The sequence below is a fragment of the Takifugu rubripes genome, chromosome 4 (genome assembly GCF_901000725.2).
Source record: "Takifugu rubripes chromosome 4, fTakRub1.2, whole genome shotgun sequence".
In the NCBI taxonomy this organism is placed as follows: Eukaryota; Metazoa; Chordata; class Actinopteri; order Tetraodontiformes; family Tetraodontidae; genus Takifugu; species Takifugu rubripes.
In genome coordinates, this window is record NC_042288.1 from 11,825,820 (window position 1) to 11,851,461 (window position 25,642).

Genomic DNA, 25,642 nt, shown 5'->3' on the forward strand with positions numbered 1-25,642 from the left:
ACAGGTGCTTTTCGTAATGCCTAACTGATGAGAGCCAATCAGAGCGCCCTATTCCGCTGCTGCGTGTCTCTTCTCCCGTTGTTGTCATCTGGTCCACTAAAGTAAAGATGAGCTTGACTGACAGATGCATCCGGGTTCACAGTTTATTGGTTCCTACAAGAGAGCCAGATATGCCAATTTAAACAGGGTAGTGACAAAAAGTTCCCATCTAAATGGAATAATTTTACCACTGGGAATTCTCAGCTTGCAGAGGAAGGAGTGGTTTATGTGTATGTGTGATTTTTCCTTTCTTTTTTTTTATCTTTTAACAAGGCCTGAATGCCAAACACATATAACTGTTAGGGGGCTGACAGAAATCGCAGCTTTTGATGCTTCACAGGGGATCTATGAAATAAACAATAGGCCCTGGAAGCAGGGAGAATGGATTACGAGGGGCTGGGATCGTGTGCGTTTCTCAGTCGCAGGTGTCAAGGGAAGGTGTGGTTGGGCCGCCGCCGGATGACGCATCGTTAAACACGGAGTCAGGGGCAGCGGCTAACTCTCTGCTGTCTTTACAACAGTTTTCTTCCATTTGATCACACAGGGGCTCCCCTCTGCTCAGAACAAGCATGTCAGCAAACATCAATAGAGCAGAAGGAATGCTCCCCAGGAAGCATGAACTCTAATTCACTTTCTTCAAGGGTTAATAATGAGGGGACAGCAAGTCAACGGCTGACATATAAAAGAATTTATTTATGTGCACAAAAAAAAAAAGAATTGGAACACAACTTAAACAGAACAATGATTGAGGCCACGAGGCTTTTCACCAGAAATCCTTTTATATGTCCGCGACACTTCTCCTGCATTGTCTGTACAGCAGCAGAGGGCGCGTCCCTCCAGAGGCGCGCCGCCTCCTATAACTTTGCCTGAACGACCTGCTTGCACTCTCCACCGCCGCCTCATTTTCAGATGTGTCAAGCTGCATATAGGCAGAAATAGGCAAATCCCGAGTGCAATTTCTACTGGAGAGCTTTTTCCTGTAAAGCAGGGCTGCAATCTGTGTCTCTGTTTCTGTGTTGCCACGACAGCCCCCCCGGAAACGGAGGAGTTTTTCTTTTATTCTGTAGGTTCATCTCGGAGGCGTCGTATCAGCAGCCAAGACGGCGAAGGGGGTGGGGGGGGTGGGGGGGGGGGTGGGAGAGAAGACGAGATGGGGAGGATAATGATCACAAAATGTCTGATTGTTGCCAATGACTTCAGCTTTATCACATCTTCACTGGTGGTGCAAACAGGAAACAAGGCAGGAAGAGACAGAAACCAATTCACACTGCAGGTGTTTTGCACTTTTCAACTTTTATGCCGTTGTCTGCGGGGATCCCGGCGACAGACGATGATACAGAAAGACATTAAACTCATTGCATAGTGACATAAACATCATCATGACAGTATGAAAAAAACAAGAGGAAACAACAATCAAACCTATCTGACTCTAGCTCCTGAAACCTGCACCCACAGTATAGCCACAGGTTATCCACGAGAGCAGTCCTCAGAGCAAATTACACTGAGACACAGAAGTAATGCATGTTTTTAATGTCTGCATATCTACAAAGGGAACCAGTATTATGATACTGAAACGTTTGTGTGTGTGTGTGTGTGTGTATGTGTGTGTGATATTATTTACAGAGAAGAATTGTCTTCACGTTATTCACAAATCTTTCTACAAAGCAGCTTTTTGTTGGTACCGATGGGATTGTTGGAGTTTTTCACCTTTTTCCTTTACAGTCATGTTTTATGCCGGTTGAAATGTCTCAACGTTCAGTGTCGACTACCTATTGAAAAGATAATACTGCTTCATTTATGTATACATACACTGTAAATAAAATATTAGATATCAAACTAAGTCTTTGGCAAAATTACATTCACAAAATATTTGTCCCAAAACGCAAACGTGTGAGTTTTTTTTTTCTTTTCAGTCCTGATGGGAAGCAGAAGGGTGGATGGGTGTTTGGGAATGAACAGGCATGGGTTTACACGGGTTCGTAAGGCAATCGCTGAAGCTAATTAACTGTTGGCTGGCTCAACTGTACACAGCTCCCTACACTGCACAGGCATCTAGTGGTACAACTCGCAGAGAGTTGGGTTTCGTGGCCACAGGACACTGGACAGGCGACCCGTCGGCCCCTTTTCCACCTACAGACTGCAACCCAAAGTGTTCTGGCTCATGTTTGAAATTGGTAGCTGGATTAAAGGTGAGTGAATGTAGTAAATAAATTAATTAAGTTGAGGTATAGTGCAAAGAAAAAACAGGACGGTCATGCACGGACGGACGTGAATTAAAAGAAAAGATCATGAGACTATTGATATTTTTACATTAAAAGGTAGCAACAGCAAAATTAAGTAAAAACAAAAGTTCTGTCAGGGGCCACGAGGCCGCTGTGTTCTTTAATACTTGCAGAATAAATGCAAAATGATTTCTTTTTTACATCTGATTGATTGCCACAGGGAGTGTGATGTAATCATTGGTGTAAATGTAGGAAACGCTATGGAATATAATAGGCTGGACTGGGGACTCGAGGGGGCAGAGGGCAAATTCAAAGCACCAAAGTAAAGCGCAGGTTGAACCCGGGTGCGTTTTCGTCTGAGAGGCCCGGCAACACTGGCTAAAACCACTGGCTGCTGGACCGTGGTCGTTTCTGCTGGAATTCTGCAGCCCAGCAGGAAAAAAAAGGATGGGAAGGTGGGGAGGGGGGGTGGGAGGATCCGTGAATAAAATAACAACAACAGCAACAATGAAATAAAAATAAAAACCCACAACATTTATTCCACATTGTATTCGTCACACTGTTTTTCTTCAATGTATATTTTATAATATATATATATATATTTATATATATATATAATCTCTTTAAGTCATTCTGGAATTCAGGCCTGTGAGAGATTGAGGGCATGATGGGTGACTTCTGAACGCCCACTGGCCTTTTTTTTTGCGACCCGGATGTATTGTCATGCCTAAGCTGGGCTAGATACACTGGCGTCGACCGCACTGATCCTTCCTCCGCACCGAGTTACAGCAACGGGTTTCCTGTAGGATTCCATCTGGCTTCCCTTTGATCTCAGTGTTTCTCAGACGGGGACAATATGGAGGCCAAAGCCCTGGCCCTGCAGTTTGAGCTGGTCTCCATGGTAACTAGTGGCGGTCGTAGGCAGTGGCAGCAGCGGGAGGTGCGGAGCCACGGGATGCGGCACTATAATAATAAGGGGAACCTGAAAGTTAACAGAAGAGCGAGCCGTTGGAACCCATAAGGTCAAGCATCAGGTATGGCAAATGTATTTGGACGCAGAGAGTGAACCTGAATTCAAATTTAGCGTGTACACATGAACATTGACTAGGCACATATTTTATTAAGTAGGAGAAACTTGCTTACTTAATAATGCTGGATTGCTGAACCGCCATGCCTCATTGTAAGTGGTGTATTGTGGATGTGAGTAGGGGTTTCCAGAAAAGTCCCCACCTGGAGAAGAAATCAATCAAAACATGAAACTATTAATAAAACTAACAAGCTGAAATGATTGACAGCTTGTGCAGAGTACAATAAGGGAAGTATCTTTTCATGCCCGCTTCAAGGTATCCTTAATTGTGTCCTTAAATGAGAATTCACAGCTCTAAAGGCGTTCTGCTTCGCTTCAAAAAGCTCTAACGGGTCCTCCACAGCTCTCGTTCATTCGTTCTCAGTGTGCAGATGGTTGAGGGAATGGACGGAGGGCTGAGAGGGGAGTAGTAGATCTATAATTGATGTTGACAGGACTATAAAGACTGCATTTTATTTGAAGTTGCCGGGGGAAAAAAAGCTCTTTGCTTTTGGGCCAATCTCTTAGTCTCAGTCAGACAAAAACAAAGTAATATTGCTGGATGAAAGAGGCGGCAGGGGCCTGTGGGAGTATACCCTTAAACGCTGTCAATTGGCATTTATCTAATCAAAGTATTTATCTTATTTTGAGACATTAGCATTCACCTTTGTGCTGTGATTATTGCCAAGCGTGAAGGATACGTGTTTCACGAGTGGCAAAGGGGACCGTGAACGCAGCTGTCTGCAGAGGAGCGCTTCGCACACTGGTAGCTGCAGCATCCTCACTGTCACTTGTGTAACTGAAGCTCATCCCTGAGAGAGATAGTGATTTAAATATTTACAGGCCTTCCACGCCTCCGTGTTCTGACCCTTAACTGTTTGCTGTGAACCTGAACCACAGGTTAAGTAGAGGGGAAAGAGATATGCTCGGCAGCCCCGGGTGTCCGGGGAGGCGAGCAGCGAAAGCAGTGTTTATCGACGGGGCCGGTGAGAGTGCGCTGTGTGGACACGGTGAGGGTAATGAGCGCTGGGAGCTGAAGTGTAACTGAGAGGAACTGTCCTATCTCACGGCCACTGATTGTGGTGATCGCCTATCGAGTTCTTCTAATGTCCTCATCCGCCGACGCTAACCACAAGCTAACCGCAGTCTTGCTAACAAGCTTGCTTCAATCCTTTGGGTCAACAGCAACGCTTGAAGGGTTTCCCACGTTTTCAACGAAGAAGTCGTACATGTTAAAGTCACAATGTTGGCGTCATACAAAGGCAATGGAGTCACCTACCAGGTACCATTCCTGCGAGTGTGGAGGTGGGGTAGCTGCCTTGTCCTGTGGGGGGAACATGAGGTGGGTAGCCAGGTAGGGTGGTGCTGGCCATGTCTCTACCTGGGGGGCACAGAAAAAAACACTGTTACAGTGCAGTGAAGCACTGGGACATTTCCTCTTTCAAACCAGGTGTCGTCCATCAACTTCTGCATCTGTACACATTTATATTTTAGAAGCCATTAATGTGATTTCATTTCATTTCAAACATTTGTGTAATCAGCATTTAACACCGAGAGGAGCACCAGGAGCTCTCGCTGCTTCCCATTCAGTCCTGTAATTAACGCTGACAGTATCGGCCTCGCCAGGAGAAAAGCAGGCCCCAGCAGCAGCCGTGCCTCTGCGCCCCATCACCCACTTTGGCCTCCTGTAGCCCCCCTCAGACCTGTCACGAGGATGGAAAGACCTGGAAGCCTATTGTCAACCCGTGAGACGGGCAAAGGGTCAGCGATGGTGAGAAGCGGGGTGGGAGAGGGGGAGAGAGCAGCCGCTGTTAATGAGGGGTGAAGCCATTTTGCTCCCATATGCACAGCAGCGCGCCCACAAAACACCACAGGCTTTAAGGTTTTCAGACATTTTAAATACTGTAATTAGGCAAATCTTTGATCGTTAATGATTGAAATCAGCGAGCTGAATAGGGCGACCTTGATTTTGATCTGGATATGTAGCCTTATAGATGAAGCTGTACCTGCTATAAAGGCCTGGCTGGTATACTGGCTGTAGCAGTGGCCGAGGGCATGTGCAGGGTAGCTGGCATCTACAGAGAGGCTGGACTGGTGGGGCAAGATGTCAGCTAGAGCAGAGTCCCCAACAGAGGAGGGGGTGAACGGGGCAAAGGATGCCTCATGGGGCTCCCGCTTTACACACATGGAAGGTGGATATGATGGGTGAGAGTCTGCCAGGTAGGAAACAAAAGAAAAATAACTCGAAATAATGTCGTGATACCGCTCCTCACATAGTATTGACATTCAGATGCATGATGGGATGGATGCACAATTCAAAGGAAACTTCTCAAATGACAGACAAAACAAATTGAATGTGGACCCAGAGGAATTTTAAAATTCCTGTGCTTCCAAATGAATACGAAAACACCGCCCCCCCCATCAGTCAAGCTCAAATGAATTAAAATTTCAAAGGTTTCAGGAAAACGAACACCATCATCTTTTTCCTGCTTTCTCCCGCTTGTGGGCTTGTGGATAGTCTTTCGTTTGATCTAATTTGCCTGATGAGTCCTGGCATCTTTCATATCTGCCTCTTGAACCTGTGCAATCAATGTGAGCTCTGTCTCCGGACTCTCCGCGTCTGCTGCCGAGCCCGTTCTCTTCGCAGGGGCCTGCAGGGAGAGATGGCTCTTTCCCGACACCATGATAGCCTCATTAGCTGCTTCCCCGTCATTGTTATTTTACAACAGGACTGTGTGTTGTGATTCCTCATTAAGATAAGGGCTGTTCTATGAATGGGGGACGCTTGTAACCCTGTCAGCTGCATGAACCTCATGCCAGGGAATCAGACAACCTAACGGACTACTTTCCCAAATGCACTTACAGCATATTCACTGTATTCCTTTCTCTTTTTTTGACTGCTGTAAGTGTTGATAAGGACAGAGGTACTGCAATTAAACATCTTACTGAGACAAATGTCGTTGTCAAAGCAGGGGGTGAGGGTGGGAATAAAACACAGTGGTTAAGAATGTGACTTTTCAACTCATGATCAAATCATTAAAAAAGAGCGGCTGACACGAATCACTGGCATGAGCAGAAAAACTCTACATTTAATTGGACGGATCCCGAGTTTGTCAAATGCAGTGTACTAGTGTGTCAGGACTATATTGGAAAATGGGGCAAAATGCAGGAATAAGTGTATGTGACTGCCGCTCGCTTCTCTCAGTCACTCAATTAAATGGTAAATTGTGATTGTACTAGCATAGCGGCGCTTTGGTGGTGTCTTAAAAGCACAACTCATGCCACATCCAGCACTTCCCTCTCTCTATTGTTCAGACACACATGCACATGTACTTTTCAGGCCTGTGCATGATTATATTTATTCTCTGATCAGTATTGCAAATTTTACAATTGGCTCTGCTTATATCTAAATGTTATTTGGATTCAGATCAGTCGGATAGTTGCAGTTTGGGCTAAAAACCTGGAGAAGTATATTTTTCTTAACACAACATTGAGGTCAGGCCTCTGCTTGAGTTTGACGTGCGGTTTAATGCAGGATAACTATAAATCAAGGTCATATTCACTCAGCCTCTTGCCTCCTCTTTAACTGAACTGAAATGTGTTGCGGTGCTGCCAACAGAAATGCAAATGTTCTGCAGACTGAAAACAGCAGCTCTGCCTGCAGTGATGCAGTCAGAACCAGAAGCAATGTGGGGTTAAGGTCTTAACCAATCTAAACAATCATTTAAAAAAAAATAAAAGTCTAATTTTACTAAGTAGATAGTGTTGCTCCCAGAGCAGCGAATCTCAGTGGTACTGCACGGCCAACTGCACATTAATGTGAACTTTACAGGATCAGACTGAAGCCTTCCTGTGCATTACCGTTGGTTTCTGTTTTCTCTGCCTGAGCAACCGTTGTCAAACAGACAGGGGTTACGACGCAACAACAACCGATGCGAACGCTGCGTTCAAGCCCACTGAACTCTGAAACTAATCAGACATGGTGTTGCTTATTGTCCTGGAGACGAGGCAGAGCCAGGGTAAAGGGAGCCTGTCAAATCACGGGCCCTGATGATGGAGATGGAAGATAAACTGGAGGTCCTAGGGGACTCTTCTCCCCAGCAAACATAGCTCAGCGAGTGTGGAGCAGCTATAGAGTTCTCCAACATCTGTCTCCACTCCACCACTGATGCCACGTCCACAGACCCCATCAACCATAGAAATGAACTGTTTAGAACCTACAGAGGACTGAGGCTTCGAGATATAGCTGCAAAAGCCTCCTCTCAAGTGGGCATTTCATCTCTAAACACACACAGAGGAACTTCGGCCCTCAAAAGCTTTCCTGACAGAACTCTTCAAAGGCCGATCACCAGAAAACTTTCAATTGCACCAGTGTGTTACTGCGTATGATTTATTTGTGTTGCAATTGGTGTAAAAGACATTCTTTTCCCAGGTCAGGACTGCTGGTGTTGAATTCAAAGATGTTGTTAGGCCCTGCAGCATGGCTGGAAACATGGCTGCTTGTTTGCCATGTTACAGAATTTGGAATGAGGCGAATAATTGAGATGACATTTTGACTATGTTACTCACTATGTTAGGAAGATGTACAGATCCAGAGCTGGGCAGTATATTAAAAAGTAAAAATTTGACTATTTTTAGTCTGTTCATGTAAATAATACTATGGCACTGTACATAAAAACAAGAAAATATTTTTAGTACATATTTTGTCCCCATTAAAATCACAAGTGGCTACATCATATTGTTATATTTTTACACGTAAAAAATGACATGCCTTTTTTCTGCAGAAATATTCTGCCTTATCCATTCAGATGGTGTAGCTGTGTTATTAATGCATGATGTCATTTTTAATGTTTTCCTTCTGAATCTAAAACCACACGTGTCAGTACAATGACTGACACGGGTGTTTCATAGGTAACCATCGCTTTCACACATTAGGGTAAACAGAGGACGCCAAAGATGGCCGCCAGTGCCTGAGTGGCGCCCTTGGAAAAGCAAAACTGAACACCTCATTAATCAGTCATCTAAAACAGATTATGCAAATTTCAGGACATAAAAATCAACAAGATCAATAACTGCATAGATTTTAATTGGGAGCAGAAAACATTTAAGGAATGAATATAATCTCATTGCTCCATCCAGTATGAAAACATAATTTATTGATAATTGGATGCAGACCTTAATGAGGAAGGTAATTTAACATTTTTCAGCTTTGGCATATATTCCTATTTACAGGGTTTGCTTATGGCAGAAAACAAATATAGTATGTGCTGAGAACCAACATCCTATCAAATGCTTCATGAATTACTTTGCAAAGTAGTTCAAATTAAGTAAAAAGTTTACTGAATATTACTTCTGAGTGGGTTTTACACTCTAAGTCAGTGCTGGTATGAGGTTGACCTGCACTTTCCACACAGTTTTTCTCATTGTTTTTTTTTAAAATCCTTGTTATACAATTTCTGGTGCTCACATTGCTTTACTTAGGAGGTTGGTGGGCCCCCCCAGGTGGCTTTAAGGCCACCTGCTATGAGGTTGCTCCCCAGAGCAAGACTGCTTTCAAAGGCGGGGCCCAGCGTCAAAGACAAAAACACACCTTTATTCTCTTGAGGCCCACTTTTCTGGGGCAAATCTACCTCCCACATATTCAGGAATAAAAAGGGGGTCTTTCTTTTCCCATCACTCTGTGCCTGCGTCCTGGGCTGGGGGATCATTTGAGAAGGGCCAAGATCGTTCTCTTTACTTAACCGCCCTCATACACACACACACACACACACACACACACACACACACACACACGCACACATGCACACAATGACTTTGATGCCTGCTCCCTAATTACGGGTGTTTTATTAAAAGGCTTCAGTATTGCTCTCGACCGCGGCCATCGGTAAGCTTAACCTCTCCTGGGAAAGCCCTTCAGCAGCCGCGTTGATGCAGCATTTCAATTAATCAAACATCCCCGTGCTCGTACCCGTTAGCCCCCAAAACAGACAGTTCATGGGCTGCAGTAGCGTGTCATGGTCTTTTTGCCTTGGATGGCTCTCTATCTCCCAGCCAACCACAGCACCACTCCAGCTGCTGTCAATCAGCAGACTATCATAGCCTCTGATGACAGCGCGGAGTCGTGGCGAGAACAGCAGCTGTCTCTTATGAGAAGTGCCACCAGTCAGTAAGCGGGCCAATCTAGGCTAACGCGATAGCCAGTTGGGAGCAGGACTGAATGGTCTGGAGGGCTTAATGGGCTCATATGATGGGTCGCCCCATTTTATCCCTCCAAAATAAATCCACAGATAGGTTGGTGAAGGATTGGAATTTAAAACTCCAAGGAAAATTATTTTTTATCTGCTGCTATCTGTAATCTGGGGTTGAGACAATATCACAAAACAATCTAAAAGCATGCGGCTGGCTTGACAATCTCTGTGTAGCTGCCTCTGACCTGCTGCAGCTGTGTTTACTCTTTTAGCGCTCGATCTGGTGCGAGCTGTGTTGTACCTGTCACAACAGAGTAGCTCTGGGAGACACTGGAGGCGAGGTCTGAGCTGGCACTGGAGGAGAGGCTGGGCTTCACATCTTCCAGGCCAGTGTTCAGGGACGGGAGAGAGTACTCGTTGGCCTGCAAACAAACACACGGCAGATGCAGAAATGCATCAGAACTTGGGTGAGGTTGAAAAACCAAACAAACTAATGTCGCATTCTTGCAGATTGGTATGATGATGGTGAAATCCATCTAAAAGGTGCACTCTCTCCGCTGCGTTTCCCCCAAACACCTCACCCGTACCCTCCCTATGCTTTACCAAGATCTGTGATGTATGCATGCATTAAGGCTTGTCTGAAGAAGGCAGAGAGGGATGACAGAGGGATTGGGAGAGGAATGAAAGGATGGGGTGTCAGCTGGCTCTTTGTGCTCCACTGCAGTCATCCCTGTGACCAGTCAAGGGAGGAGACATTCAGGGCTTTGTTATAGAACAGACATGTGGTGGTTTTTAAGGGGAGTACAACCGCAAAATCAACCTTTGTGTTATGTTTCGAGGACAAATCCATAATAAAATGATGATGTGAAGTTTTATACCTACAACTTCTATGTATCTGAGGTATGCGGCTTGTGTGCACAGTGTTGTTGTGCCCTTAAAGATGAAGTAAAGTCAAACATAGACCCTCTCTGTGGTGTTTACTCACTCTAGCAGAGGTCAGGACACTGCCGGCAGCTGTGATGAATCCTATTTGTTAATAAGACGACACTTCCTGACCCGACTTCTCTTCATTCAGAAGGCTAAGTGTTTGTGCACACGTTTATGCCTGCGAGTGTTAGCGCGCATACATCTGTTTGTCTCAGTGGGTCCTGGGGTCCCACTGGGGCGAGCTGGTGACCCCAGTCTTGTCTGCCTCTATCGCTGATAAACTCTAATTGTCTGCTTACAACTGTTCCCTGGCACAAGGCTGGATGTTCCTCTCTATTCCGCTGGGCCTCAGCAGCACAAGAGCCATTTTGTCATGCAGATAGGCTGTGGGCCGGGCTGGGCAGGGCTGGGCGGAGGGCGAGTGGCGAGCACAGAGGGGCCTGAATGACCTGACCACATGGCTGCCAGAAGTGTGGGAGGGATGAGGCCTATTCAGCCTGGCCTCTTCAAAATGGCTTTTTAATGCCCTGACGCAGACACCAGACAAGCCACTAATAGCCTAATATCCCACCTTTTCACCAGTTTAAGAAAAGGAAGGGGGTGTTTGAAACAGGGAGGGAAAAAGGGGAGGTGCACAGAAAGCGTGGAAAGCAGCCTGATTAATATTACATTAAATTAAAACTGATTTTTCTGGACCATTCTGATGCCGTTTTTCTGCCCCCCCGTTCCCCGCTCCTCCATTTTCCTCTTGCCTTTTTAATACCTTCTCCTCCGCTCTTTGTGATTGCAAGTCATTTCCAATTCGTTTTGGTATTGATCTTGCCGTTGAAATCACTTTGGTAATTAGCTGCATTAGGGGCCGTATCGCAGGCTGAGGGGGCTGTCCCTCTGATTTATCGCCGCTGTAATTCCCCGTGATCGCGCAGAAATGAAAATGAACTCAATTAGGGCACTGCTAAGGCTGCATGGGCACTCACATAGAGTTGCAATAGAAAATTTAATCCTCTCTTCTTGTTTAACATTCTAATAAATGTAAATAAAGCTTATTCACTGTATTAGGATTTACAGGCTTTGAGCAAGAAGTTTTTTGACGCCCAAATCAGTACATTTAATCTCTAATTTGGCAATAATGGTGGTAAATCCAGCTGTCTTATTGTATGATCCACAAAAAAGGAACATAAAGGCATTGAAAGACATATGTAGCAAAGAAATCCGGCCAACCTGCTCTGGTTTGACGTGCTCTGAGGTGGGAAAGACATCCGGGTAGGAAGGGCGTTCGAACACACGGTCCAGGGCCTCGAGCTGCTGCTGGGTGAAAGCATCTGCTCGCAGGTGCTTCCTTAAACTCTCCACACTTCCCTGAGAGTCGCTGCCAGGGCCTGAGCCATCAGACCCATCTAGAGATAGAGGGGGCAAACGGGATGGAGGGGGAGGGAGGGCAACAGCATTCTGCATCAGAGCACAGCACGTGTTTCTACCTGGGTTTCTCATTTTTGTTGGTCTTGGAATATTAGCTAAGCTAAGCTAAGGTGGCTTTAGCCACCAGCATCGCTCTTCTGTCTTACACACTCACACACGTATAAACTCATTCCAGCACCCCCCCCCCCCCACCATCAGCACGGTCATCATGTGATAGGCCCACGGTAATTGATGGATTACCTTCAGCGTAAATATATACTTGTAAGGGAGTGTGCCGGTTTCAGGGGCGAAAGCAGGACTGGCGATTACACACAGAGCCCCTTATTCTGCCAGCGCCAAATGCAGAGCCATTATTTAACTGCACTATTTCCTCCTGAACATATTACCCATCCCTCTCTCTGTGTCTCTTTCTCTGCCTCCATCCCCCCACATATTGCCTGTCTTCTGTAAAAGAGAATGGAGCGCGGACACCGCTCAAGGCCGAATCAGGATGGGGCGGCAGGGGCAAGTGTATGCATTTCCTCACTCGGTCATACTCTGTATAAACAAATGAGCTTGTGCTTCCCTCCTTCTCCTGATCCCTGACCCTATCAACGTGACCGGGAAGCCCGCGGCTACCGCCACAGCTCTCCCCCTGCTTGATCATCAAGCCCTAATCACAGAGAGAAAGACACTAAAGCTAAAAGCTCAAGCCCATGTCTCAGGAACCTCTACAGCCGCCTCCCTCCCTCCCTGTACCCCACCACCAACAGTGGATGAGGACTTTAGCTCCCATACAAATCTGTCATTCTAAATTTGCAGCAGATTATGTTCTCTCCTGGGCGAGGCTGCGGTGATATATGATATGCAAGGCTGCTATTGATTGCCTGATCCAGCAGCAGAGGAGGGAGGCGAAATGAACTTGGAATGAACATCATGCCTCAACTCATTGTGCGTATAATACTCTACTTAATCCCACATTTTTCTGTGCTATGGAATTCAATTGATCAATCATGTTCCCCTGATGGTACCATTTCAGGGTGTTATTGCCATTTTGCTCGGCTGCTTGACCTTTTTTCAATGGCTGAGGCCAGAGGATGAACCCAACTCGCAGCAAGAAATAGATCCAGGGAGAGAATGGAATGGGGAACGGCAAATGGGTATGAGTGTGCACAGTGTGGAGAATATGTGTGTGTGTGTGTCTGTGTTCACTTGTGAAACCTTTTTTTGCAGGATGTGTTTTTTCCCCACTGTCAGAGTTAACAAAATATTTTACCACTTCTTTATTTCTGCATTTTTTGTCCCTCCTTCAAATAAAAAAAAAAATGGTAGCACAGGAAGAAACTGGGTTGTTTTGTCTGGAACGGAGGAAAATGGAATCATTAATTACCTTGTGTCAGCTGATCAAAGAAAAGAGTCATGCTTGATCAATGAGGACTGCTTGTCATTCAGTGTGGACGAGCGTGTTTATACTGGGAGCTCATGCAGACCCTTTATCAGGCCTTGTAAACTCACAACAGAAGGACACAAACTCACCTCACAGGATATTTTTGGTGCACCTTCTGTGTTTTCACTAGAACAGAATGTGTTATTAAGAAGCTACTAATTGGTTAAAAACCATCTACTAATTCAAATGATGTGCACAGGCTTATTTGTACTGGTTCTGCTTTATCAGTTCTGGCTCACGTGGCCCTTCAAATTCATTTAAATCATTAATTGTTCAAAATTTATATGAATGATTTGGCCTTTAAATGGAAGCATCAACGGCCTGTAAATACTGCATTTTTTTATTTTACAATTATGGGCTTGTATTTAACATATAGGAAAGCGGCAATAAATCAGATTCAACCTTTGACAGTCAGTGTGTCAAGTGGAGTGTGAAGCTCAACTGTGTGTGTGTGTGTGTGTGTGTGTGTGTGTGTGTGTGTTTTGACTGGCTTGTTTCATTTTCTGTGTCTCTCGAGCCCCCACGGGTGTCTCAGCAGGTATTCTCTTATCACTCTCACAGCACCAGCTGACTGCGTCTCTTGGTTTTAACGCCGCCGTGCGAGGACACAAAGCCCAGATAAAAATCTGCGGCTTTGCAACAGTGACGCTCACGTGCCGAACCCAAACCCAGTGTGCTCTCTTTCCCAGCAAACTAACACAGAATGACACCGTTTTGTCCAAAAGTTGAACTTTTCTTTCACACCGACGTCAAACCGAAATAAAAAAATCCCGTGATGCAGAGCGAAGGCGCGAAACTGCGACTGACCCCACGGTTGTGTTACACGTGTTTCTATCTCAGTGGTGCGATTGTTCTGTTTTGCTTTGTTACTAAGGGGGTTGTTAGTGTCCTGCGGAGACACGGTGTTTCTTTATGCCCCTCTTTCATCTGCCCTGTGCCTGTGATAAGAGGACAGTAGAGGCCGCTTGTTTGAAAGGCAAATGAATTCTGTAAATCAGTTGCAATGGGGGGGTTCAGATCATAGGCCGTGATCCCTCCGCTCAAAGGTGAAATGATGCCTTGGCAAAATGTGGATCATTTGGTGATGCATTAAAAAAATGACACACGCACACACACACACACACACACACATATTTTGGTTTAAAAAGAGAAAGAGAGAACACAAACACTGCTATACCCAGAGGGTGAACACTCCTCCCCTGTAAGCTAGCTATATTTATGAAACCTCTGAAGCGGAAAGGAGAGAGTCAGTGGGGGTGAGAGAGAGAGAGAGAGAGAGAGAGAGAGAGAGAGAGAGAGAGAGAGAGAGAGAGAGAGATGGGTGAGGCTGCAACGCTGCCATGGATTTTAAGATCCTGTTATGTTATGGCATGTTTAAGAGCTTTATTAATTCAATTTAGCACCAGAGACCAGTGTACCGACTGTCGCAGGCACATCTCATGTTTGCACTCCATCAGGGCTTTTGCACAAGTTGTTTTATTTACTTTTATTAATATTCCTGATCGGGGACCTAAGCTGAAAGCACTCGTGGGTAATATTAATAAGGTAGTGGGCGCCTTAAAAATTCCACCTGAGACGTGGTGATACATGAACAAAATAAAATAAATGTTTTTTTTTTCTTACACAAGCAATCTTGAAATCATCAGAATGAATCAGGACTTGCAATATATTATTGTATATTCTGTCTTCTCTCAAATAGAATATATAATCAATTAAAAGGTTAAAACCTTAAATAGCTGTATCTTTTCCTGTTTACTGTCTCGGGGCTTTTTTTAAACTTTCTTTTCCTCCTTTTCCTCCCCTCTTTGCCCTCCTCTGGTCTGCTCTATCGTTTAGCGTTCGCCACCCCGCGCGTGGAGTATTTGTGGAAATGCAATTAACGCATCCCGTCATTTCTCTTGCCTTTTCTCCCTCCTCAAGCTGAGTAATGCATCGCTCCATTAATTCTCAGCATCGCTGTCCGTAATTGACTTTTCTCTGACATGATTCCTCTCCGCTGAGTGAATTCCCTCTCCTTATATTTTCCTGAAAGATCTCATCATATAGTGTTTACAGCTCTGTGCCGGCTCTCATGCCGCCATGTCGCCCAAAGCAAACGGTTAACCCAGCACACTCCAAAATAAAAAAAGAGGGATGATAAGGGGAGAATTAAATGTTGAAATAAAATGTAGGAGGAAGCTGGAGGTGGGGGAGAATGGCAGCGTTGAGCTTTTGAGTCCTCCTCTACTGTCGGGGCCCTAACAGCTTCATGTCTCTATGTTACGCTCTGTGGCCTCTCTCAAACCCGGGCTTTTTTCTCTCACACACACCCATCAGGGCCATCATGGTGGTCATGATTCCATTTATTTCTGCCTCTCTCTGGATGCATTTATTTTCTAAAGTGATCCTCTATTGACTCATTGTCATGGACTGGCTTGGCTAGCCAACCGGTGTAGGCCCAGGTTCAGATCTATACATTAACGGATTTCGAACATCCGCAAATGGCCCCCGTGTGTTAAAAGCAGACGATCTCCAAAAAGGGCAAATATGAAATCTAAACCTCACACTGTATTCATTTTCCCTGCAGCTATTGAACAACAGGCTGCATGTTTTTCTTTTCTTCTCTCATGAACAACCTGCTAGGCCATATTTTTTTCACCCCCACACTCACTCGCTCCTCGGCTTCTTCTACACCCACGCTGCAATCACAAATAATGACCTTTGCTTTCTCCACCTGATTTATCACCGTGGCTCGCAAATCTGTGTCCTCCCCAGAGGGTCTGACCAGCGATGAAAGAAACCCGCACGTAGGTCAGATCAACCCGATTAAACCGACGAGGGAGCTGTCACAGTGCACGGAAACTGGGGGAAGCGACTGATCTAATGGACTTTTAGCAAAATCATATATGTTTGACAGTCACACAGGAGTTGTCAGCCTGTCCTTTCTGCCTTTCCTTGGCCTTCCCTTCCACTGTAGCGAGAACATGGCGTACAACAGGCTAATTTCCCCACTTCACTGTTAATGCATTTGGCAGGAACAACATTCCATTTCCTGTAATGAGATACACAAATAAATCTGGCTATGGATGGATTTGGGTATGGGGGTGGTGGTGGTGGTAGTGGGAGGGGGGCGAGAGTGGGAGGGAGCATCGTGACACATTCTTCCAGCGTTGGCATAATTGGTATCGCTGCTTGCAGACATGCGAGCCAATCTCTGCACAGATAGGGCTGAGACGCTCCTTCTCTCCCCCCTTAAGGCTATTTCTTTTGTCTTTTCGATGGCTTGCACATCCGCGATAGAGTGGGGGGGGGGGGGGGGGGGGGGGGGGGGGGGATGTTAATTTGTGAATTAATAGCTTCTCTCTGCAGAATTGTAAATTCTCTCAAATGTCACCATGCTTCCGGAGGAGACCCAGACGGACGCGAACATGTGACGCGTGCACGGACGCTGGAACAAACCCCTGCTCCCCGACCAAGCTGACCCCCCTACTGTCAACACTGTCCCCTCCACTCTCCTCTCACCTCCTTCTGCTCCCGTCTATACCTGACGCCCCCTCCGTAACACGCTACTTTTAATTTGCAATAACACCAGCCGGGGACAGATTAATGGCTCGTGCACCGCCTCTGTCCCTGAAGTTCTACATACTGCACGTCACACCGCATTATCTCCACGGCCCTCCAATAACGGGGAACTTTTTTTACCTCCTCAAAGGGCAAATAGACAGCTAGAAAATGCACTTCACGATTGTCTAAATTGCCAAAGTTTTGGGGCAACAGCGGTGTTTCAGGCTTCAAATATTCAACTGGTCTCCACACACGCAACAGGCAAAGGTGGGTATTCGGTTAGAAGGGTCATAAAATATTGCTGGAGACATGTAGGAGGCTTTTAGGTTAAATTAAATGGCAATGGCAAGTTTAAAAATGAAAACCTGTTTGAAAAATCATCAACAGATTCACACATTGAAAGCAGGATGTGTCAGTTATACCTAGAACAGCACAAACAAGTCATTGAAAGCATCGTCACCGGAGTGACCAAAGCAAAAAAAGAAGTTTGTCTAACTTCAACTTACAATGTCCTATTTTCCTTCCATCCAAGTGGTTGCCACTCCAGAGAACTAGAGACAGAAACATAAAAGAAGGAAGTGGCCCGTTTTGATGAGTGCTCTTTGAGATCATTGTCACGCACACACTCGCACACACAGATACACACCCGGCCCCCTCCCTACCTGCTCCAGTCTGTCCCTACACCTGGTTGGGCCACCACCAGGGACATTGTAATTTACAGGCATTAAAAACAGCCAATTGTTGCAAAACCAATAATCTATTAGCCCCCAGGCAGCATGTGTGTCCACTCTCCTGCCTAGCCAAGGCATGAAAAATGCTAAACTCTAAAATTATCCTTCACTTTGAACATTGTGGTTTGGTGTGGAGGTACAAAAATCCCACGTCGAGTTCAATCAATATGGAATAAGTGAGTGATTGTTTAAGCTTGCTTTGCTGCCTTTTGTTGTGTCGTGGAAACGAAAGCTCGCAGCAGCAGCGATGCTTTGCCAGCGAGGATTAGTGTTGTTTGACAGCTATATGGGATATCTGCAGGCACATCTGAGCGTCCTATAAAATTGAGACGCAGCTCCGAGGGTGTACGGTGGAACGCGGGGAGTGGAAAAGCTGATTGAATCGCGGTTCTCTCCCTGCCTGGCGTACAACATAACAAGTCACAGGAGACGGCGCGCAGCAACACGCGCGGCCGCGGCGCTGTCATAAACGCCATCTCCTTCACACACAAGAAAAGTGGGAGCAGAGGGATGGAGGGAAACAAAAGGGTGGAGAGCAAAACGGCGGCTCGTCCTTCCTTACCGTCGTCTCTTTTTCTCTTCTCGCCGTTGGAGCGCGGGATGCCCAGAATGCCGTTGATGGAGTAGGATCCTACGGGATTGTTGGAGGCGCTGGTCACTGGGGGCGACGCTGTGTTGGGAACTGAAGGAGAGGAAATCAGATTCAGTGGTGGTGGTGGTGGGGTGGGTTGTTGTTATTTGTGGGTTTTATTCAGGTGCAAGTTTTTGTTTGTTTGTTTGAGGACTCTTGTTCGTTTGATGTGCGTGCGGCCTTTTTTCATGCTCACCTATGGTGTGGCCGGGCGTGGAGAGAGGCGTGACAGATCCGTCTGGCGATGGGTGGAATTGCTGCTGGACTTTGGTGCGGATAATCCTGGCAAAGTGAACAACAGCCACGGATCAATCAATACCCTTCCCAGAGCATGGAGATTTCACAGCAGCCCGGCCGCTCTGGGACACTTAAACACCGTGCATCGGGTCCATTTATGTCCGTGCATGTACAAGTGCTCCACCGTTTGGGCCGCCTGTAGCCACATATTCGGGCCATCGGTCACAAATAGCCAATCTCGGGGCTTTAGGGGCAATCTCGCTGCTACTGTGTGAGGCTGAATAGCGGCTGCCCCCTGAGATCGTGGATTCAATCTAGCTGGATTCTGAGGTTAGAAATATGATAAAGTCCCATACCAGTAAGATGTGATGTGGCGGGAAAGTCTTCATTGCACTTTGGTCTGAATGATCTCGCAAACAAAGCATGAAATCACATCAATTCACCTCAATGATCAGCTTCACTGGCTCTACCTGGCCAACTCTAATCAGCTCCCTCTCCTGCTCCCCTTTCTCCCTCCCTTGTTCTCTTTCTCTGTAACCTGATCTTTCACTCCTCTCTCGCCAAAAAACTCATCCTCATCTCTACTCTCCTGTCCAATGTGCTGTCTATTTTATACCAATTGTGCGTTTTCTTTCCTCAGCTCTCTTTGGTCCATTCAATCTTCAGGCTGCTGCTGCCGTTCCCTTCTCCTGTTTTGGTGCAGAACAGGCTAACTGCTGAACGAGAGCACTAAAACACACTTTGGTGCCTATAAATTCGAAATGGTTGGGAAACAACAGCGTTTGAGTACATTTTAATCTATGCCCCGTCACCAAAAACTTAGCGACAAGCACAAAGTGTGTGTAGATTTACAGCTCTTTTACCAGCATAGTGAGCAGGGATCCCGCAGGTTTAGCTTTAGCGCTTATGGGACATGATGACATGACCCTAAACCATCACCATAATCTTTTGACTGACAGGCGAAAGTGGGACCGTTCAATAACAGACGGCGGCGCGCGGTGACAGAGCGAACACCTCCAAGGCATCTCGTTTGAAAACTGTGACACAGGCAGACTTTTGCAGCGACGGCGACGAGCTCTTAATTCTGAATCAGGCAGCCATGCGGTTGAGCTTCCTGAGGGTCCAAAATGGACATCAGATGCTTTTCATTCCCCTCACTGTCCCGTTACCTCCTCTCCTTGAGGCAGGGCAACAAAGGCTAGCAGCCTCCTCCAGAAAACACACATCAATATTTTATTTGAATTTCCAACATCTCGCCACAACAGTTATCTGATCTCATGACTCAAGGGAGACCCATAAATTCAAGGACTTTGTTTCAAGTCTGCGTTGCTGATATTGAATAAGCAATTTAGACAGGCCAGTTAACGACTTCGGTGTTCGGGTGTGGTGGGGGAAAAAAAGAGATACATATCCCCACAGAAAGAATAAAATGTGGATCAATGCGGTTGAAAGGCGCCCAGGGCCCCGCGGGTGTGCCCTGGGCCGCGCACGGAGGCTTCTCTCTGCAGCAGCAAAACAAAGAGTAACCCAGTCTCTGTGTAATCTTTAATAATTCATGCAGGAAAATGTGTTTACAGCCGGGACATCCTCTTTAGTCAGAGAGCAGAGGTCGCCCCTTAACCACAGAGACCGCCAGGGGTCCACCGAGACTCTCTCGCTCTCTCTCCCCACCTGCCTGTTCTTGTCCTTCTATTCTTCCCTCTCTACCTCCTCCACATCTTTCCCAGTCCTCCCTTCACAACCAGCACAAAGCAGCATAAACTCTAACCTACAGAAACCAGGCAATTATCTCCGAATGTAGATTAGATCATAGAAGCACTCAAGAGATTTCAGCTCGCAACAGTTTCACACACAACGGAAGATTTTTTTTTTTCTGTTTGTGATGAATAAAAACAAGCATTGCAGCCAGGTTTGAAGTTAATGATTAAGACCAGCTTAGGTTCAAACACAGTTTCTCCTCATTGGTTGTTAAATCAAGTTATCAGAAAAAACGTTTAGAATTACAGATTCCTTGTTTTCTGTGTGACTGAAGCCCGAGGAAACTTGTTGCTACGCCACCCTCTCCACCACAGCATGATTTGTCCCACTCCCGCATTTAGCTGGACGCGTTACGAGACTCTCCTCAGCTCATTAAAATGTAATGCCAATGACCGACTCTCTGGAACAGTGCCTCCTAACCAAAGTTCAGCACTCGCAGGCGTTGTGAGGGGGGCTTCACTTCGCGCACACGCGCAGGGAGGTTTTCCAGGTCCCACTTCTCGTATGGGAGCTGAAGGTATACGAAGCTGCTTTAGCCCCATTAGACAGAAACGGCCTTTGACCAGAAATGATCGGAACTTTGCTTTATCTACATTTTGGCAAATAATCACCGCGAAGTTAGATTTTAAATGAGACAATAATTATGTTAATTAAGTGTGATTAAAGCTGTAGTAATTAAGAGCTGCTCAAACTCATAATCGGCCTAGAAATGTGTCAGAAAGTCGCACCACATTCACCCCCGTGCTGGTAGAGGCGAATAAAGAGGCTGCCTCTGTCGCAGTGTGGTCCGCGTATTGAACGACTTTGTTGGGTATTTCCCTTTGCTTCTGGATCCGGTTACGCGGCATCGATCGGTTTTTATCGAGACAGATGTGATTCTTCGCGGCTCCAGGCTGCACCCCCTCCCCGCGCTGGCTGCGTGGCGGAGGGCCGCGCATGGAGATTGAATTGCACATGTGCGACCACCCGCCTGGAAATGACCACAGTTTATCCCGATATGTGGAAATGGAGCAGATACCTGCTCATTTTCTAGAGGTGATTCCCGCACAGGATTTTTTTTCCTTCTTCATCTGATTTGTAATTTATTTGCTCTGGATGCAGATATTTCAACCAAAATGCGCTTTGAAACAATCGGCCTGATATTCTAACGTTGAGCATTTATTTTAAGCATTGATTTCCACGTACCTGTTGATGGATGAAACGCTGGGGACGGTGTCGTTGTCGCAGACGCCCTCAGCCAGTAGTCGGTCTCTTATCTCCCAAGCAAACATAGTCGGATTTTGGCGCTTGTACTCAGCTATTTTATCCACCACTTTCGGAGTCGCGACCTTTGGTTTGGATCCACCGATGACCCCCGGTTTAATGCTGCCGGTCTCATAATACCTGCATGGAGACAAAATGGACATTCATCAACGGAAACTGAAATGTCCAGTCTCGCAGAAAGTGCATGGCTGAAGGTTGATTTGAGTAAAATATATTTTCCTTAAACCTATGCTGTGTGTTATTTTTAGTGTGGAAGTGTTCTAAAGGTCTCGAGGCTAGGGGGTGTATTTAAGTATAAAATATAAATAAATTATATAAATACTGAGACGGACAGAAAAAAAAGATTTTAGCCGCAAAAGCACATTTAGGGCTAATTTAAAGTCTCCAAGACTTTACAGCAGCATGCACAACATGCCACCACGACCTATAATGGCAAATGTTGGTGACAAACATTCAGTGTGTGTGGAAGGAAATACCTCTGAAATGCCTTCTGATAGCTGAAAAAAATATATTTCAAAATATTATCTCACAGCGTTTGTGCCCTGAATTAAAAAAGTATTTATCTGGTCACAAACGAAAATTAGTGAAAGGCTTACTAATGTATTGATCCTATATTTTTAATGTTTACGTAGTGTTTGTCATTATTTTAAAGAATTTGATTTTCAAATCTACCTAGAATTTGTAAAACTGGAAACTGCACTGGTTGTACTTTTGCACTTACTTTTTCTTTTAAACAAATACGCGGTAAACACTCCAAAAACTGTATTTTGCGATCATAGTGTTTTTTTTTTCCTTCCTTGCAAAGCTCCATGTGATGGATAGAAAATATGGGACGCAAAATTGCTGTCTTCAAGGGGGGAAAAAAAGATGACCTGCCTTCATAAACGATGGCCGAACCTGAATTGGAGCGCAGGGCGCGCAGCTAAAGATTGATGTTTGACACACATGCGGGCGCTGGTGATCGTGGATCTCCCTGCTTTTACCTGCCGAGGATTTTGCTGACACAGCCGTGACTGACCCGTAGCTGTCTGGAGATGTCGCAGGGCCGGACGCCCTGGTGGGCCAGCTCCACTATCCGCTGCCTCACCACGTCCGGGAGGGGTCTGCCGTTCACAAACACCCCGCCGAGTTGGTTCACACCGCCGTGCCCTGCGTGGGACACAACAGCAACACAAGGGGAGCATAACATTACACACCTGCAGACCGCAACAACAACACCAATACCATGGCCATAATAATAATAATAATAATAATAATAGTAATAATAATAATAATAATAATACAATTTCCGGAATAAATACGTAACACGTAGTTAATACGTCATGTAATTTTAATATTTGGGGCTTTGGAAATATTTTCCAGGACCACTGCAGCCTAACACATGTCGATGGTATTACGTTTCCACCTGTTTAATTTTCTTTGTACAATTATTGTAAATAATTAAAATGAGCTTTGATAACTCATATTACAAACGCGATGGTGCGAATGAGGGGGGATAAATAATTTACACACAATCCGGCTCTTCTTTACACATATCGCATACATTTTAAAAGAAGGAAAATTGTTTATTTTATTTTTTTTAGAGCTACGTTCTTGTATGAACAATGTGAGTCAATGACGTGATGCGTTTACATCAATTTACACACAATCTCCTGTTGTGTCCCTGCAGCAGCTGTCATTTCACAGGCAATAAAAGCCTTGTATTTAAATTGAGGGGATTTTGAGAGCAGCAAGTAGGTATGTTTTTATTTTATTTAACACCAAATATCTCCATCCAATGGCCTTTATAGACCTCATGAAATAAAATTCCAAAAGTATTTTACGAAAAAGTTATTTTCCCGTTTTAAAACAATTAAGTCCTCATTTAGAAGGCTAATTTATAGTGAGTTATTTTTAAAATCCATATTAATATTTTATACATAATATACCTGACCTAACCCTCCGATATAAATAGAAAATATGATGATTAAATAACCTTTTTTTTCTGTTCAAACTGTGTTTTCTTCCGTAATAGAACATGGGTAAATAAGCTGCGGCAGCATGTCTGCGTAGTTAATGCGCAAATTAGCAGTTAGCACGCTGTTCAAAATCCATGATTGAAAACACAACATGGGCATGCTGTTGTGCGTAAACTTGTTCACTATACTCACGGTGCATCGACGAGAAGGGGTCGGCTTTGCAGTGAATATCCATGGGATAGCAAAGGAAAGAAAGGTAATCGACTGAGGTCGCCGTTTCGCCTCTGTGATGCAGCTTTAATGAGTAAAAAAAAAAACCACACACACACTCGAAGGTTTATATTTAGGCGCAAAACAGTCCGTGTGGTGGGGGAAAGTCCGCAGGCTGCAGTAGTAGTGGACTTCTTGGTGCAATGCTAAGTTTTCCTCCTGACCTCAGAAGTGTGCAGCGGGGCTGTCAGGTGCACAGCGTGACCCGCGCGTCTGAAGAGCGCACCGGCCGAAGCAGCATTGACTCTGAGCGGGTCACTGCTGCTGTTTGCGGGACATCACGAGCACAAAAACAACGAAAAAAACAAAAAAACAAAAGCAGCGTCCACGGGTCCGCCAGGAAATCTGCGGCCGACAAATCCTTCTCCTCTGACGGCGGAGCACCACTGGACTGTGGGGTCTGACCAGGTTACAGGGGCGGAGATGACAACAACATGGACGCGGCGAGGCTGAGCGCAGTGTGTCCCCCACTCCCCCAGAACGGGCTGTGCCAGAGCGAAGCTTTGGGCTGAGAATGAAACCCCTCTCCTCGTGTGTCTGTTTCTAAAAGCTGCAGTCCCGCAGATCGCCCCCACTCCTCCTCCTCCCTCCTCCCTCCATCCCACAGATCCCTCGCATAGAGATGGATGACTTGTCAGACAAAGGCAATAGATTCCAACACTTTGTGATTCGCCCACGTAAAAACCTGCAGCTCAAATGAGGAGGTCCCTGCATCCGACAGCCGGGAAGGGGAGGGAGACAAAATGGGAAATGATGAGCCTTTGGGGGTGAGGAATCAAGGAAATTAAAGACAAGACGTAGAAGAGAGGTAGAAGCGCTGTCAGCCTGGCGCAGGTTGTGTCGTGTCAACTGTTTTCAGACGGAGGTCTCGCAGTTCAAACTTTAGGTTTACTCTAAAGGGGAACCACACGGGACGACTTCTGGTGTCTCCCAAACAGGACTTTCCCGCATTTCCTAAAGAAATATAATCATAAAAATCAGTCGCAATTAAGCGGAACTATTCACTTTCATTTAGTACTGTTTTATAAGGTGAAATCACGTAAATAGAAAAGGGGACATTAATGGAAATCTGGATGTTTGAAGCATTCTTATGGGGATTGTGGGAATATGTGTTTGGACTTTTATGCGTTTAAACTGTATTTAGCGAAACAAAAAGTATGACTGACGTGAAACTTTTAAAACGTGAAACAGGCAGAGGCGTGAGCTCCCAGCCTGCAGAGGGAGAGTCAGTCAGCGGGCCATCATCATCATCATGATCATCATCATTCACTCACCGACTCTGCGCAGCATCGCTCTGTAGATGGCGCAGTGGGCACACAGGCCGCCGTGCACGGAGGCAGGCAGGGGAAGGAAGGGCTCTCTGCCGCCGCCGCCGCCGCCGCTGCCGCCGCTGCAGACCAGGTCAAGGGTTGTGCCGTAAGCCTGCTGCAGCTGAATTACACACTCTTAATCTCTTCCTGTCGAACTCAATCCGACAGAAGGGGAAAAAAGGAGAAAAACACCAATTTAAAGAAGAATAATAGGCTTAATCAGGAAAATAACCTCGTCACTCTTGGGTGAAAGAGTTTAACTCGGAACGTGTGCAGATCTGACTGTGCAGCTAAAAAGCAGGTCCACAGGTTTGGACCTTTTTAAAATTAAAATGAAGTTAGCAAATTTTCCGGCTGAATTGTATTCATTTAACCATCACCACTATTATTATTATTATTTTATTATTATTGGTATTATTATTATAAATAATAATAATATAATTATAACACCGATAACAATGGACTTTGGAGATTTGGTTCTGGTTGCCCTTTGGACAAGTTTGAGGACGATTCCTCTTTTTGTTTCTATTTTTCTCCTCTCTTTTTAAGGGGAGGGAGCTTCTGGTACAATATGTAGCACCATGGGCTGTAATTTCACACGTCAGTGCACTTTTGCCCTAAAGCTGCTGCTATTTCCCCCACAACACCCCGATT

At 45.6% G+C, this 25,642-nt stretch overlaps 1 protein-coding gene across 21 annotated transcripts; it reads right to left on the bottom strand.

Annotated features, from left to right (window-relative positions):
- Positions 1–1,213: 1,213 nt before the first annotated feature.
- Positions 1,214–25,311, bottom strand: pax2a (paired box 2a). Of its 21 annotated transcripts, none has more exons than XM_029835450.1 (14): positions 24,953–25,310; positions 23,601–24,632; positions 22,434–22,599; positions 21,927–21,947; positions 21,373–21,570; positions 18,389–18,474; positions 18,124–18,243; positions 17,337–17,381; positions 11,664–11,839; positions 9,817–9,937; positions 5,334–5,540; positions 4,607–4,708; positions 3,405–3,491; positions 1,214–3,224 (listed from the first exon to the last, which is right to left on the bottom strand). In XM_029835450.1, the coding sequence occupies exons 2-14, from the start codon at positions 23,641–23,643 to the stop codon at positions 3,103–3,105; spliced, it is 1,494 nt and encodes a 497-aa protein (XP_029691310.1). In that variant the 5' UTR covers positions 23,644–24,632; positions 24,953–25,310; the 3' UTR covers positions 1,214–3,102. The 21 variants fall into 21 exon arrangements, with proteins under 21 accessions (XP_029691310.1, XP_029691309.1, XP_029691313.1 ...); XM_029835449.1 differs by having other exon boundaries at positions 22,434–22,611; XM_029835453.1 differs by having other exon boundaries at positions 1,214–3,243; positions 22,434–22,611; positions 24,953–25,308.
- Between the last annotated feature and the right edge of the window lie 331 nt (positions 25,312–25,642).

Bases quoted from the DNA above. Each gene is read 5' to 3' on its own strand.
- pax2a (XM_029835449.1), bottom strand. From the start codon at position 23,643: ATGGATATTCACTGCAAAGCCGACCCCTTCTCGTCGATGCACC. The intron at 21,948-22,433 runs GTAAAAGCAGGG...TATTTTTTTCAG, and splicing joins GTCAGCAAAATCCTCGGCAG to CTATCAGAAGGCATTTCAGA. The intron at 11,840-17,336 runs GTAAGTTGAAGT...CTCTATCTCTAG, and splicing joins TGGAAGGAAAATAGGACATT to ATGGGTCTGATGGCTCAGGC.